General features: G+C 38.1%; 1 protein-coding gene and 1 long non-coding RNA gene across 6 annotated transcripts in view; one reads left to right on the forward strand and one right to left on the reverse strand.

Moving 5' to 3' along the window:
• LOC111577801 (INSC spindle orientation adaptor protein) overlaps window positions 1-16759 on the forward strand; it is a 75882-nt gene that overhangs the window by 38006 nt on the left and 21117 nt on the right. The window contains exons 1-2 of one of the 4 annotated variants that reach the window (XM_055009298.1): window positions 4724-5075; window positions 6231-6520. The exons of 2 other annotated variants lie outside the window; for them this stretch is intronic. In XM_055009298.1, coding sequence (XP_054865273.1) covers window positions 6453-6520 — 68 coding nt within the window. In that variant the 5' untranslated portion in view covers window positions 4724-5075; window positions 6231-6452. Of the gene's footprint in view, window positions 1-4723; window positions 6521-16759 lie in introns of those variants that run through there. One more of the 4 variants, XM_055009297.1, reaches the window with a different exon arrangement.
• LOC129348600 (uncharacterized) lies at window positions 10581-16447 on the reverse strand. 2 transcript variants are annotated; one of them, XR_008601199.1, is made up of 4 exons: window positions 15774-16447; window positions 13067-13190; window positions 12834-13003; window positions 10581-12735 (listed from the first exon to the last, which is right to left on the reverse strand). It is a non-coding gene; the product is annotated as an uncharacterized LOC129348600 (long non-coding RNA). The 2 variants fall into 2 exon arrangements; XR_008601198.1 differs by having other exon boundaries at window positions 10581-12748; window positions 12850-13003; window positions 15774-16445.

The raw sequence follows: 16759 nt of genomic DNA on the forward strand, positions 1-16759 counted from the left end.
TCAATATTGCCTTTAAAAGTAATGCATTGTTGCAAATGTTGGCATTTAATGAACTCACTAACATTAGATGAGTGAAAGTATTATATCCATTCCTCAGATTTTTGGCCCTGTGTTTTCAGAAAATGATTAGACGAAAAACAACACTGACAGAAATGTCCAAATGTTGATGACCTCTCTTATTACAGCCCTATTTAGAGTATCCATGGATGTATTAACAAAAACTTGTTGCTAACTTACCCCCTACGGTGTGGTTACTTGCAGTACTGGAAGGAAAATATCCCCTGTAGCCCCCAAAGCATTTTCCCCCAGACCAACATTATAAAAAAGACGTTTTACCCTAATGTGAATTTTGAATCCATGGATGTTTCATATTTGGAAAACCTCTCCATAGAACTGGCACAACACAATATTTGGAAAACCTCTCCATAGAACTCCATGTAAACTCACTTTACACATAGCAAAGTGAGTTTGTTTTCATAATCATCAAAGTAAGAGTATGGAAGCAAATCAGACTCATCAGATTCAGAATTTTAAAAGCTGCTGAATTTCTTACTTTGAATTTTTTTGCATCAAAATTACATATGTGAATTTTTCATGCCTGAATTTAGCTCATCAAAATTCTAAAAACCAGTTAAAAATTCAATGTCTTCAAAATTCGCCATCAAAAAAATTTGATGTCTTCAAAATTCACCATCAAAAAATTCAATGTTCAAAATTCGCCATCAAAAAATTCAATGTTCAAAATTCGCCATCAAAAAATTCAATGTTCAAAATTCGCCATCAAAAAATTCAATGTCAAAAAATTCGCTGTCAAAAAATTTGCTGTTCACATCCGGGGTACTCAGGCGTAAAAAATCGATCCTGGCCAAAATCGAACCAACGCCCAGCCAATCACGTGGCGCTCCTCCGGTCATGTGACGCAGACGGTTCACCTCACAAGACCGGGGTCAACCACGGCTAACAGCGTGAGTGTATTAATCCTTTTTGTCCTGTATGTGGTTTGTTTTTGTGAGAGTCAGTAAGCTGTAATGCATGCCGTTAGCTGCGCTAGCACAGCGTTAGCCGCGCTAATACAGCGTTAGCCGCGCTAGCCGCGCTAGCACAGCGCTAGCCGCGCTAGCACAGCGCTAGCCGCGCTAGCACAGCGCTAGCCGCGCTAATACAGCGCTAGCCACGCTAATACAGCGCTAGCCGCGCTAGCACAGTAATAAGGTCACACTGACAGCACGTTCTGCAGCTGGGTAGTTGAGTAACAATTTTATAAACGCAAAAATGGGTGGAAGTGTGATTTATGCACCCGAAAATGCAGTTAAGTCACAGAGCAGTGTAAAGAAACTGGTCACCTAGCAAACTGAATTAGTCTAGGTAACACTTTGTTTATTATGTGTGTTTTCTGCTCAAGTTAATGTCCTGGTTTGATACATTTCAAATTACTCCTGATCTTGCAAGGTTTTAAACTGTGCAGTCAAAGTAGTTACAACTGTGAGCGAATAGCTTGAAATGAACTGCCCTAGACTGCTCTGTTCATAGCCCACCATTCTTTCACAGAATGCTATATCAAGAGTTACTGTGCAATGATAATGATAAATGCGGCCCATTTTTTCAACAGTTTCCTGTTTAGTATGCGTACCCTAGATTGTTTTTGATAATTTGTTGTAGCCATTTATTTAATCAATTTTAATCCACTCCATAGCAACACTGTCTGAACTGACCAGTCTAGTGAAATTCTGGACTGGATGGGAGACTCTACCAAGAACTCTCTCTACAGAAGTAGTGAATGGCAGATACCTGACAGCCTCCACCTGCTATGAGACCTTACATTCCCAGGACATTACAAGGACTACACATCATTTAAGACTGACATCCTGGCCTGTAGTTGCACTTGCCAGTCAAGATATGTTATGTGTTGTTCTCTAGTTAGTTTTACTTGACTGACAAAACTAAGTGCACTTTTGGATTCCCTCCCCTACCTGTTCTCCCAACTCACCTGACAGGTTATCTGGCTCAAGTATGCGTGTTTCTGCCATTCATTTAAAGTATCTGAAGTTAAGAATATTTCTGGTGAACAATACATGCAATCACGGCATTAAAGCAGGAGTAAAAAATGAACTGGACTGTACTGACTTTATTTTCTCACTGGTGAATAGGATGAAAATCCGTTGCAATATTACAAAACAGCAGCCTATATATATATATATATATATATATATATATATATATATATATATATATATATATATATATATATATATATATGTGTATATGTGTATATATGTATGTATATATATATATATATATATATATGTATATATGTATGTATATATATATATATATATATATATATATATATATATATATATATGTATATGTATATATATATATGTATATATATAGGCTGCCAAATACTGTCAGAGCAAATAATTAAATAAAATATTTTTAAATTGCCCGTCACTGTCAACCTACTTCAACAGGCATTTTTTTGCACATTGAAATTTGAGGTTTTTGAATTACACTATCTCAGAACAATGATGAAGAATCTAGAATACTGAACAAGTAGATCAGTAATCTCAGATTATGGGTGAGTTGAAATACGAAAAAATGAAGTGGTCTATGAAAAGTCCAGTCTTCGAAACCTGACATGTTGTTTTGTGTAATTTCTTTGTGAATTAGCCCTGCATCCAGTCATTACCATGACATTGGCATAATGGAACCATGACCACATATATCGTTCTGGAGATAGTGGCATTTTTCCAATGGCAAATTTTCATGCTTTGACAGATACAGTGGTGGAAAAAAGTTTTCAGGCACCTTGAAAATTTTCCACAATCTCAAATATTATCGTGAAATATTTGATGGAAAGTCTTTTGTGTTTCAGAAGGTGTGACTGCATTAGACAGACACAAATGATGCTTTTTTTGTTTATTGTTTACATGACTAACAAAACTAAATTCTACCAAAATGACCCATCCATCCATCCATTTTCTATACACCGCTTAATCCTCACTAGGGTCGCGGGCGGGTGCTGGAGCCTATCCCAGCTGACTCAGGTGAAGGCAGGGGACACCCTAGACAGGTCACCAGTCTGTCGCAGGGCTACATATATATATATACAAACAAGCACTCACACATTCACACCTACGGGCAATTTAGAGTAATCAATTAACCTCAGCATATTTTTGGACTGTGGGAGGAAGCCGGAGTACCCGGAGAGAACCCACGCATGCACAGGGAGAACATGCAGAAAGATCCCGGGAAAGCCGGGACGCGAACCAGGGACCTTCTCGCTGCAAGGCGAACGTGCTAACCACTACGCCACTGTGCGGCCCCCAAAATGACCCAATACTCAAAATTTCTTATTTTCAAGGAACCAATGAATTTCAAGTTTTTATTGACTTTTTTAGGATTTGTTTCATATTATGGCTGTGACTGAACTAATAGAAATTGCGTTTGAAGACCTCAGAGGGATTCTTAATGCAATATTTCACAAATGTATGAGGTGTCCAAAAACTTTTTTCCACCGCTGTATTTAATAGCAATCGGATATGCTTATGTTAGCAAGACAAAAAAGTAAAAATTTCAGGCTTTTATCTTGAATTATTCTTGAGATATTATATATATAATATATATAGCATCAAATTGCAATGTGAGAAAAAAAATACTGAGACTAGGTCTACGGTCCACTTCAAAAAATCTAAAAATATTTGACATACTCAGCTAATATTTCACAGATACCATTATCTATACATGGGACAGACATATTAAGTTCCAGTAAGTTGTACAGGTGCTCTGGGGATGTGACCATTCTTTGTCGCCCAGCTGCTCCTCTCTCTGAGGGCACAGTTGCAATGTACTGATTCCTGTTTTCTTTTTCTGAGCTGATAAGATGGTGTAGCTGTGTCAGTGCATTTAAAAAAGCTGGGCAAACTTCTACTTGGTTAGATAAATCATTTAAAAACACAAGTTCTTGTGTGCAAGTGAACTCTAAGAAGTCCAGATCCAGAGGCATGCGTCCGAGAATATGCTCCAAACGAGAACAAAGTCTCACATAAAGATGATTTAACAATAGTTCCTAGAACAGAGAAAAAAAAAGTTATATAATGCAAACCACCAATGGGAAAAATGACTTAACCTGACTGAAACACTAGACTGCCTCATTAGACATTTCTTTTAGAACAAATTAAGAGGAGGTTACACATACTAAACAGGAAACAGTTAAAAAATGGGCTGCATTTATCTATCATTGCACAATAACTCTTGATATAGCATTCTGTGAAAGAATGGTGGGCTATGAACAGAGCAGTCTAGGGCAGTTCATTTCAAGCTATTCGCTCACAGTTGTAACTACTTTGACTGCACAGTTTAAAACCTTTCAAGATCAGGAGTAATTTAAAATGAATCAAACCAGGACATTAACTTGAGCAGAAAACACACATAATAAACAAAGTGTTCCCTAGACTAATTCAGTTTGCTAGGTGACCAGTTTCTTTACACTGCTCTGTAGGGTTGCCACCCGTCCCTTAAAATACGGAAACGTCCTTTATTTGACAATTAATTGTTGCGTCCCGTATTGAATCAATACGGGACGCAAGTTGTTCCGTATTTTCATAAATGCCCCGTACACGTCTGTCACACACTCATCAAAACTGCATAATGAATAAAATAAAACGCAGGAAATATTAAGGGCAGCCTATTTCATCTTCGTAGGACCTTCGTAGCGAGGACCCGATGCCAGGTCCAGTGGACAGACTTCAGACGTCTCTGTGTGTCCGGTCCTGTCCTGTCCTGTCTCTGGTTGCCAGGTTACAGACGCTGCTGCACCCGCACGTTTAAAAATGTCTACACCTGAAACTCCACCACGTCTAAAGAAGCAAAAACGTTTGCAAATGTACAGACTGGAGTGGGAAGAGTGGAACCCCTGGCAATGGATACAAGGCAAACTGTGTTTTCTGTTGCTCATGGACTGGCTGAAGTAAGGCAGCATCAGGAGACAAACATGGAGGAAATATGAGAACAGAGAGAACCCAACCAGCAGGTCATAGTTTATCATCATCTAATCATCTCCTGAAGTCCATATGGTAAGGGACATCATGATGAGATCAGCTATATTTCCTACAGTATATAGCTGTGAATTTACCAGAGGATGCTTATAATAATGCTGATGTGGCCGTAGACTACACTATTTTAGTGACTCAGTAAATGCCTAAGTTGGTTATTATTTTTTTTAATGCTTTTTAGTTTTTAATAAACATTTATTTAATAGCCTATATGTAATCAAACATGGCCTTTGCCTAAAAAGAATAATATTTCATTGCACAAGTAAACGTATAGTAATTTTTGAAACTGTTCAAATTATTATATGTTGCTAAAAAACAAACACAAACAAAAAACACATCATAGTAATATGTCAATTAAAAAAGCCAATAGCATAGCATGTTCCCAACAAACGTCATAGTATAGCATGTCGCCCAACAAACGTCATAGTATAGCCTTTGGTCCAGAAAATGTCCATAGTATAGCATGTCATCCAACAAATGTCCACAGTGTAGCATGTCGCTCTAAAATTGTCATAGTTTAGCATGTTGCTCTTAAAACGTCATAGTATAGCATGTCGTCCAACAAACGTCATGGTATAGAATGTCGTTCAAAAAACGTCATAGTATAGCATGTCACTCAAAAAATGTCACAGTGTAGCCTTTGGTCTAAAAACGTCATAGTATAGCATGTCGTCCAACAAACGTCATATTATAGCCTTTGGTCTAAAAACATCATAGTATAACATGTCGCCCAAAAAACGTCATATTATAGCCTTTGGTCTAAAAACATCATAGTATAGCATGTCGCTCTAAAAACGTCACAGAAAAGCCTTTAGTCCACAAAACGTTATGTCCCGGCTGTCTGAAGTAGGTGAGGAGCAACACAAAAACAGTACTAATGCTGGTTTCCAGAGGGTTTGACGAGTATTTATTTGAAAGACTAAGTTTACAACAACACAACATGTGAGGGGGTTAAAAGCAAATGGGTGTTAGTAAAATAAAAATAAATAAACAGAACTAAAAGTGAACTTCATGTTGACATTGATGGGCATTCCAACCAGGAACAAAGTAAAAGATAATCAATACGAAAAAAAAACTCTTCCTGTTCACCTCTTAAAACCCCAAAACACACCGCAGTAGCACCCTAAACTAAAACTACCAATGGGTTCCCTGTTTTCCTTTCTGAACAAGTCAAAGGTCCCTCTCTATCTCCCCACACATCCACCAACCACTGGAACACATCTCCAAAGTTCTGCCGGGCCAGCTCAGCTTCCCTTCAGAAGAAGTTCCACCAGATGAAGGAGCCTTTTGAGAGGCAGCTGGCATCGTGATTGGACTGTACTTTGGTCTGTTCCAATCCAGCTTCAGCTCCAGAGACGGCAGGCGGGACGAGTCAACGGAGGCCGGGTGGACGAAGGCATGCAGCTGAGTACAATCCAGAAAACAACAGAGGAGGAATGCAGCGGCCCAGGGCCAAAACAAACAGAGTATGTCTCTTAGAAAACATCATAGTCTAGCCTTTGGTATGAAAAAACGCCATCATATACATCGTATATTGTACAAATAACAAGTCAAAGCAAAGAGACATACATTGTAGAATTGTAGTAATTGTGGGCTGACTGATTTACTGATTAGCAGTATTTTATTTTTTACTGATTTACGGTAATAAATACATTTAAAAATGGCGCTATTTTGGCTCTGAACCTTAATCTACCTGTGGTCGCTCTGTCTTCTGGAGTGATTTGATTGGTTATACGTCACAAATAAAACTCCTTTAACTTAACATCTGTAAACAAAACAAAAACGTATCGACAAGTTTAGAGTTTAGTTAGAGTTTGTGTTCTTCTAAGTAGATAGTAGTAAATATTTTCATTTACTGCAAATGAATATCTACTCCAGATGTCTCACTAATAACCATTATCAGCCTTAAAAACCCACAAAACACCTCTCTATACTCGACCACACTTAGTACAGTCCGGTTCCCCCTTCTATAAATCTGCTTGGAATCATCCACTTCCTGTTTGTCAAAGTGGCCTTCTACCTGGACAGGTTTTGTTGGAGCTCATGCAACAAACATTTTGGGTAACTGCACTTTAATATGGATGGATGACACTGAATTAGTCTGTTTTCATGAGACTGAGTTCAGATGTGTAGCTCTGTCATTAAATAGTAAATTATTTCTCAGAATTCACAGAGAAAAGTCTGAAATGTTTGCTAGGTTAGCGTCCCACATGTTCTTTGGCTCAGCTAAAGCTAACTCTCTCGAACTTCTGGATCTCTTGAGTTGCTTGTTGTTAAAATATCTTGCTGAAGCTCAGAAAGTCTGAGATGTTTGTTCAAAATAAGCTCATTCTCAAGTCTGATCTGAACTGTCCTCTTTTGTTTGAACTTTCCCTAAACTTAGGAGTTAATGACAGAGCAGCACATCCAGACTCAGTCTCATTTATGTAGAGATTAAACTTCAGTGTCATTCATTGATGTTAAAGTGCAGTTTTTCAAATGTTTGTTGCACATGCTCCTGACCAAACCAGTCCAGGTGGAAGATGATGTGAAGAGAAAGCGCCAGGGGATGAATATCACACATTTCCTATCCTTTCATTAGACATTGTCATGCAAAAGTTGGATTTCCATTTAATGATGTTCAAATCTTTGTTGAGTGTTTTGTGGATGTTGGTTTCTAAATGTTTTTTGACACTCGGCCCCAAAAATTAAAACCTTTTACGGCTCACAAGCTGCAACAATTCAGACATTATCAACTATCTTTCTGACTAAACTAAGATAAAAAGTGAAAAACTGCCTGATTCCTGCATCATGAATGTAAATCTTTTTGGTTTTTATGACAGTAAACTGAATATATTTGGGTTTGACATTTTATAAACCAAAACAAGAAATGAATTACTGGAGAAAACAATCAACAGATTAATGGTCAAAGAAAATGTGTTTTCTAACATGTATGGCTGAATTACTCCAACATTACAAGATACATACAATTTGAATTCAATTTTATTTATATAACGCCAATTACAGGTCAAATTGTCTCAAGACACTTTATTTTTCCATTTTCTGTCATATTTAAAATATGACAAAGTAAGAAATTTAAACCTCTTGACTAATCCAATTTATTATTTGGTTTTTAAGAGACTAATCGACAACTAAAATAACTTTCTCCACTAAAACTAATAAACATGAGGTCAAATAGAAGGAACAGTTTTAAATACTGCAGTCCCACGATGACAAGAATAAAGTTTCTCAACAAAAACTAAATCTGCTGGTGGATTCCGTTAAAGTCCTAATAAATGATAAAGTGTGATACTAAAGGTTTGTGGTGCTAAAAATGTCAAAGTAAAGATATGAAGTTGAACATCTGGATGGAGATTGATAAAAGTTGACCTTCTTTCATTTCTCTGGAGCCGACTCCATGGATTTTATGGATGCTGGTTAAAGACCTGCTCTTCTAGTGGTCTTCCTTCGAGTCACTGTAAAAAGTCAGTCCATCCTGGCCGACCTCAACATCTCTTCATGACAACTTCTGCCTCCGACCTGGTGGAAACTCCAGAAACTCAGGAAAACCTGTCGAGACTCGAAGAACTCGTGGAGACTCGAAGAACTCGTTGGGCGGGGGAAGGTGTGGTGGGTGGTGGGGGAAGGTGGGGGAGTAGAGGGGGGAGGCCACCACCCACCTCCCCGCCTACTCTCCGCCCAGACTCCACCCAGACTCCGCCTCAGCTCCACCCATGTGGTCACTTCGGAAACTACGATGCCAAAGGGATGACGAAATTATTTCTTTTTATCTGATCTGTAGCTCAGTGAGTTAAGGATTTGCCTGTGGAGCTGCAGGTCGCTGGTTCAAGACCAGACCCTTCTTAAACTTTATCAAAATTCTGACAAAGACAAACAAAGAAAAGTGCCGGTGGTGGGTCTTGAACCTGCGACCTTCCACTTCGTAGTCTGTCTTCTTATCCTCCTGAGCTATTCGCTCAGATACTAAATCTTCTTTTTTTTGCGCATTTATCATCTATTTTTTGTTATTTTCGAGTTTTTTTTTTTTTTTTTTTTACTCGAGTCTCGTCTCGAACGTTTTTCTCAGGAGGTTGGACTTCAGCCTTTGTGCTGGAGGGTTGAACCCTCAGTTCCAAGACTTTCCAAGCCTCCCAAGTCCTCAGGACCTGAGCTTTCACACAGTCTGAGGGCTGAAATTTTCTAAGTCCCACAGTAGTTCTCTGTTAGATTTGACTTTCAGACAGTCCAAGGACTGATATCTTCTAAGTTCCTGAGTAGTTCTCTGTTAGTTTGAACCTTTAGACAGTCTGAGGACTGAAATTTTAAAAGCTTCTCAGTACTTCTCTGTTAGTTTGAACTTTCTGGTTAACAGAAGCCTTAAAACTTGTGACCATGAGTCTTGATTTCACATTTAGACCATCCATCTGAGTTCTTCTCAGACCTTCACCTGTGGGTTTTTTAGAAATACTCAACAAACTTTGATTCTCTTCACTGAACAGTAAAGTTTGTGGAGATCAGAAGGTAACATTAGTTTGATCAATGCCTTCAACTACTAGTAGACTTTATCTGGAAGCAGTTTTCTGAAATGAGTTCTTAGTAAATCTGTCCACAATCAAACCAAGAACATAGAAAGAGGAAACATTTGAAAAAACAACTTGATGTTTTCATTTCAGACTAGAAAACACTTTAAGACCTTTTTCAGTTTTTGCTCTTTTGATCATTTTATTGCTTCTTCTGTTTAATTTGATCTTCTAAAGTTTAACTGGTGTCTTTTCAAATGTTTTATCTTTAGTTTGATTCTTCTTAAATGTTTAGTTTTGCTCTTTTCTCACCTTTTATTCTTTTCTAATGTCTGATTTGATTTCCAAATGTTTTGTCTTTTTAATGTTTAATTGTTTTTTCAAATGTTTTATCGGCTTGTTTGAAAAATTTCCTTTTCTTTCCCCGTGTTTAATTTTTCGATTAAATCTTTGTTTTTCTTTTTAAATGTTTTACCACCTTTCAATGTTTAATTTTATTTTTAAATGCTTCATTGTATTTTCTGTTTAATTCCTATTTAAAGTTTTATTGTCTTTAAGATTTAATTTTCCAAATAAACATTTAATTTTTAATTCAATGTTTTGTATTTTTAAAGGTTTAATAATCTAATTTAATGTTTTGTATTTTTAAAAAAATGTTTAATATTCTTGTTTAATTTTATTTTTTAAATGTTTAATTATCAAAAATATTTAATCTTTAATGTTTCATATTTTTGTTTAATAAATTTTGTTTAATTTCATAATTACATTTTGTATCTTCTGTTTAATTATTTAATTAAATATTTTGTCTGTTTAATGTAATTTAATTGTATTTAATATTTAATTTTTTAAAAAGTTTTGTTGTATTAAATGCTTTTTCCCTTTGATTTGATTGCTTTTTAAGATGTAGTTTATTTCTTTAATCTTTTTTTTCTGTCAAGATTTTAACCTCAACCTTAGAAATGAAACAAACCCTTAAATCACAATGAAAATACTTCTGTTGTCAAAATCATGAGTTAGTCAATTATTCAGTTTATCAATTCAGCTTTATTTGTTTAGCACCGTTCACACAGATGACAAAACTAAACAAGCAAAGACAAAAAACTATGCTAAAACTATGATTAAAACAAAAACATTTAAAAACAAAAAGATTTTACATCGTAATAAAATCTGTTGTGTCCAGGGGATGGAGGGAGTTTACTGAAGTCTTCTTGGGCTCACATGGTAAATCATTTAAAATATAAACTTTATATTCAGTCTAAGGAAACTGGAAACTGCAGAGTGACAGAAGAACCAACAATATCTCCCGTTTTCTCCTTTAATGAGTCGATTCTTGTGCTTTCAGACTAAAGAACTAGAGACTCTTCACAACCTGCTCAAACTCTTGGTACAGGACCTCACCACACGGGTCAAGAAGGTTTCCTTCTCCTCATTTCTACTCTGAAGCTCACCTTCTCCTGCTCAAACTGCTGATAAATGTTTCTGCTGCTCTAAAGTCTGGTCTCCAGAACTTCCTAAAAACTCTCAAAGTCTCTTCTGCTGCAGGTTGCTTTGTAGAACTGTTAGAGAAAACCTCACTAAACCACATGGAGGGGCCTCAAGATAGTCGTCCAAATGAAACCGTACAAAAACCAAACTAGCACAACCCAAACGCTAAAGTCTCCTGCAGCCTACCAGAGAACCTCTGAGAACAGAGAATCAGGACAGGAACTCTTACCTTCTGGACAACCAATGTTGGTTCTCAAACAAGAATACAGAATGTGTCTGACCAAAAACCTCTGAAGACTCACTACAGCCAAGATAAAGACACAACTCAGCTGCACCAAATCCACTAATCACTGCACACATTAGCACTATGTGCTAACTGTGGCTAAAGAACCACATTTACCAAGACAAATATCCAGTACAAAGCCCTAAAACACACCAAGAAACACATTAAAGACGATTTTACTGCTGGAAGCTTCAAGCCAACGCCTAAAGAACAAACTAAAGCAATGGAGCCAAACCCGGTTCAGTGGTGAAGGAAGCAGAGGAAATGTTTGTCTGCAGCTAAATAAAGCAGGAAGACACTGAGCTGCTCAGGTGTTCCTGATAACACCAAGCAGCCACCTGGACAGCCAATAGGAACACAGCTTCCTGGAAGTCCAGAGGGTTGGGTTAGTGAAGGAAATTTAGTTTAGTTTTCACACAAAGAACGCCTGAACATGTCAAACTGGTTCCATAGTAGAACCGTCATTGTAAAAACGTCATAGTATGGTGTGTTGCTCAAAAAACATTACGACCCGGCTGTCTAGGGTCGCCAAGGAGCAACACAAACACAGGTGGTATATTCCACCCAACATCCTTGAACATAAACTTAAAAAGTTCATTCAAAGGAATATTCCACCCAAAATCCTTCAATGTAGACCAAAAAATCTTGGTGTAAAGGAGTATTCCACCTTAAATGTAGAGCTAAAGGATGGTTTGGAGTAATATTCTACTCTAAAATCTTCCAATGTAGACCTAAAAGGTTGATCTGATGGTATATTCTACCCAACATCCTGGAACATTTACCTAAAAGGTTGGTTTAATGGTATATTCCCAGAAGAACCCTTGAACATTGGGCTTAATGGTATATTTCACCCTAAACACTTGTGCATATACCAAGAAGTCAGTGTAAAGGAAATGTAGACCTTGTTTAAAGGAATATTTAAACGATTACTTTCATTATTTAATAATCTGTTATCAGTCAGAACCCTGGCAAACTTATTTTCATCTGTTTTTTTTAGTGGAAGTCACAAATAAAGGAGCTCTTGGTTTTTCCCGGCGTTAGTGAGTCCAAAGCTGCTGTTTCAACACAGACACGTTCACATCCATCCACAAACCTCTCAGCATTCAAACACCCACAGACAGGAGGCCGGCTGGACCGAGGCTCGGCAGCGTCCTCAGACCCACGAGTCGGGGAGTCGCTGAACTTGTTGGTCCGGTTTGAAGGCCTCCGTGTGGTCCAGTAGAAGTCCACGTAGTCGGTGTTAGCTTTGAACACAGCGACTGGCCACCATCATGTGGACCGGCTCGTCCTCGTAGGGCTCCTCCTGTAGCCTTGAGGGAACCACAGGAACATTCAGTAGCTGTTGGAGTTCTTCCTGTCAGGCTCGTGGTAGAACGGCTCTGAAGAATCTTGTACTCGTCTTATCTGGAACAATCTAACAGCCTAAACTGTTAACAGCCATGTAAAGAAGCAAACACACAGGCATAGATTAGGACTAAAACTAGATTTATTTTAGAAAACAAATCAACTTACAGGCATTTGTTCACACATGTGGCTGAATAGGAGGCCGTCCAATCAGATTGGAGGTCTTCACTCTGTAGGTTGTTTGGTGAGACTCTTGGACCTCCATCAGCTGACGTAGATGTTTGATGGTCTTCTTCTCTAGTGCCAGATGATTCATCCATGAATTCAGCAGCTACAGACTGAAATGAAGCTCATGCTGCCGTTATTGAATTCCTGTTCCAGATCAAATGTTCAGAGCTCACCTTGAATGCAGCCGTCTGCTGTCTGATAGTTTTTCTCATTGTAGTCTTCAATAAAGTCTTTTTCCTCATGTCAGGATGTGGTGAGACTCTTTCTCAGTCTCTGCAGACGTCCCTCATTGTGCATCTCCAGAGAAGAAACAGAAAAACTGATCACTGCTTCAGCATCACAAACGCTCTCCAGCATTGAGAGTGTTTTAGGAATTCATTCATTGTGTTGTGAACTTTGAAGGAGCAGAAACTTTACAGCTGCCAAAGATATGAGCTCCAATTCTGGATGATTTAGGAAATTAAGTTCATCAAATGAACGCTTGATTATTGCTGATAATGCTCATTAAATGACTGAAGAAATCCAACATAAAAACCTGTAAACTCTCAGGCAGCTTTTGTTAAAGTTTGTCTATAATTCTATCATCATGTTCTGGAACCAGGACTCTGCAGAAGTTCCTTCAATCAGATACTTGTGTCTTTCTATTTAAGGCCTCAGGTTTGAACGTACAGCAGAGGATTAGAAAGGAGTGATTTTAATGTTTAAATCAGTCCAGTAAATGTTTGGCGTGAAAATTATTAAAATTTTGATTTAGATAGATTTGTGTCAAAGAATATTATATTGTATTGTCTCACTTAACTATATCCAAATGAGTTCAGTGTATTTACATTTTATAGAATATTTGATTTCTTAATCTCAATACTGTCGGGTCTGACCCTAAATATTATAATAATGATGTAAATTTAAATAATAAATAATATTGTAGTGCAGAGTCATAAACTTTAATCAGCTAAACTTACATAATAAATATCACTGTACAGTCTTAACCTGAACATTCATATTATTGAGGTAAATTTACATAAATCATGATATTCTAGAGTCTTAACTGGAATATGTCTAACATTAATCTTTTTGTATTGTGCTGATAAACAACAATAACCTGACTTTCAGATAATATTTATTCATTGTGTATTGGGTAGTACAGAAGTATTAGTACAGAATATTATTGCTTGTTGTATGTGTGATAATTGGCAGTAAACATTCTAAGAAGTGGAAATTGACAGGGTTGTAATAGTGCTGTTCTTGCACAATATTTGTCACTTAATTGCCCTCAGGATGCTGTCGTTGAGCTACCAGTTTTACAGAACAGGCAGATGTTGCAGCTAATGATGTTGTAATTCACATAAACAAGGAAACAAGTCCATCATAATTTGAATGTTAACAGTCCAAAATGAAAAGGTCATATACAGCTTTCCTATTGGGTTAAAGAGCCAAAAAAAAACCCCATGAAAAATACTTTGTAAAAGCGAGAGGTCAGTAGCAGCTTTAATTTTTTCTTACACCCCCCCCCCCCCCCAAAATATCTGTTGTACCCCCCTGTGCCCCCCGCCCCCCACTAAAATTAAACTGGATCCGCCCGTCTGACATGAAAGCTCGGATCGTTCTGCAGTTACTGTCCTCAACGAGCAGCAGGTGGCGCTGTGAGCTCCTCCCCTTCACAAAGCACAGGAGGTCAGTCTAGTGACCTGCAGCATCCCACTGTCTAATTAGAGGAGACCCACATCATTCCATGTCCACACGGCAGATGAATCAAAGTCTCTGCAGATCCTGTCCTGCTTACAGAGCGGGATGGAAATGAAAATGTTTCTTCACTGTCACACTAAAATAAATCACTGCATTTAGCCTCTAGTTCAGAAACATATTTTGGGTATTTTAAACTCACTTTTTGTCTCTCCCACAATGTTGATTACAATTACATGCAAACGGAAAATTATGCAAATTAGGCGATGACATCATTTAGCGACTTCTAGCGACTTTTAGGACAGCCAATAGCTACTTTCCTTACTGAGGATTTGGCAACATTGGTCAAAACATAAACGCCTCTTTCCCATCATTGTAAGGTAGACAATGTGCTACAAGCCCAGTTTTATCAACAGTAGCTGTCTTTCAAGCTGCATGAATAACAATGATGTCTATGGAGTGAACAGGGACGTCTGCAAATTGCAAAACTGCTGCAACAGTAAAGAGAGACACAAATATTCAGTAGCTTCTCTCTGATACACTGTAGTGTCACCAAAATCACTGCAGCCTTCAACTGGCTCCTGTTGACACCAATGTTATTTCTGCAGCTTGAAAGACAGCTACTGTTGATAAAACTAGGCTTGTAGCACATTGTCTACCTTACAACGATGGAAAAGAGGCATCGTTTATAATGAGTTATTGATGGTGGAATTCTGAATCTGTGAATATCTTTCCGATTTTCCTGAACTGTGGCCCCAAGGAGCCGTGGTGGGCGTCCTTTATTTTCATTTTTGAAAGGTGGCAACCCTACTGCTCTGTGACTTAACTGCATTTTCGGGCGCATAAATCACACTTCCCCCTTTTGTGCGTTTATAAAATTGTTACTCAACTACCCAGCTGCAGAACGTGCTGTCTGTGTGACCTTATTACTGTGCTAGCGCGGCTAGCGCGACTAACGCTGTATTAGCGCGGCTAACGCTGTATTAGCGCGGCTAGCGCTGTATTAGCGCGGCTAACGCTGTATTAGCGCGGCTAGCGCTGTATTAGCGCGGCTAGCGCTGTTTTAGCGCGGCTAACGCTGTGCTAGCGCTGTATTAGCGCGGCTAACGCTGTGCTAGCGCAGCTAACGGCATGCATTACAGCTTACTGACTCTCACAAAAACAAACCACATACAGGACAAAAAGGATTAATACACTCACTGAAGCGCCGTTGTTCATGCTGTTAGCCGTGGTTGACCCCGGTCTTGTGAAGTGAACCGTCTGCGTCACATGACCGGAGGAGCGCCACGTGATTGGCTGGGCGTTGGTTCGATTTTGGCCAGGATCGATTTTTTACGCCTGAATCCCCCAGATGTGAACAGCGAATTTTTTGACAGCGAATTTTTTAACATTGAATTTTTTGATGGCGAATTTTGAACATTGAATTTTTTTGATGGCGAATTTTGAACACAGAATTTTTTGATGGTGAATTTTGAACACATCAAATTTTTTTGATGGCGAATTTTGAAGACATTGAATTTTTTTGATGGCGAATTTTGAAGACATTGAATTTTTAACTGGTTTTTAGAATTTTGATGAGCTAAATTCAGGCATAAAAAATTCACATACGTAATTCTGATGCAAAAAAATTCAAGGTAAGAAATTCAGCAGCTTTTAAAATTCAGAATTTGATGAGTCTGATTTGCTTCCATATAAGAGTCAGCTGGAGGGGCAATCCTTGTGAAAGTCATACACATGTACATAATGCGGAAGCAAACCAGTAACTAGTTTGGAGGTGAGGTTGAGAAAACAGGCACTTCGAGCAATGGCAATGCTAGCTCAGAAAAAATATGACTTTGCTTTATCATAAAAAGCCAATAGTATAATCTATATTTTATAATAGAATGGAAGAAAATGAGGAAAAAGAAGAACTGGGAGGATATAAAGAGAGGACAAGGGCCGCTCGGTCAAGTAAAATGATCTGCTATTGTCTTTACAACCAGTTTGAATTTATGATACAGACTTTCTTAATTTTATACCGATTAAGCATGTTATTCCTTGCGGAGGAGGTAAAGATGATTAAGATTTTCTCATAAATCAGCTTTAGTTTTAGGCAGCCGGCTGGTCAGCACAAATGACTTCCCATATCTCAGAACACACTCCCTTACAGTATCTGTGTCATGCTGCATGCATTTGTCATATGAATG

This window comes from Amphiprion ocellaris, chromosome 3, assembly GCF_022539595.1.
Source record: "Amphiprion ocellaris isolate individual 3 ecotype Okinawa chromosome 3, ASM2253959v1, whole genome shotgun sequence".
Lineage (NCBI taxonomy): Eukaryota > Metazoa > Chordata > Actinopteri > Pomacentridae > Amphiprion > Amphiprion ocellaris.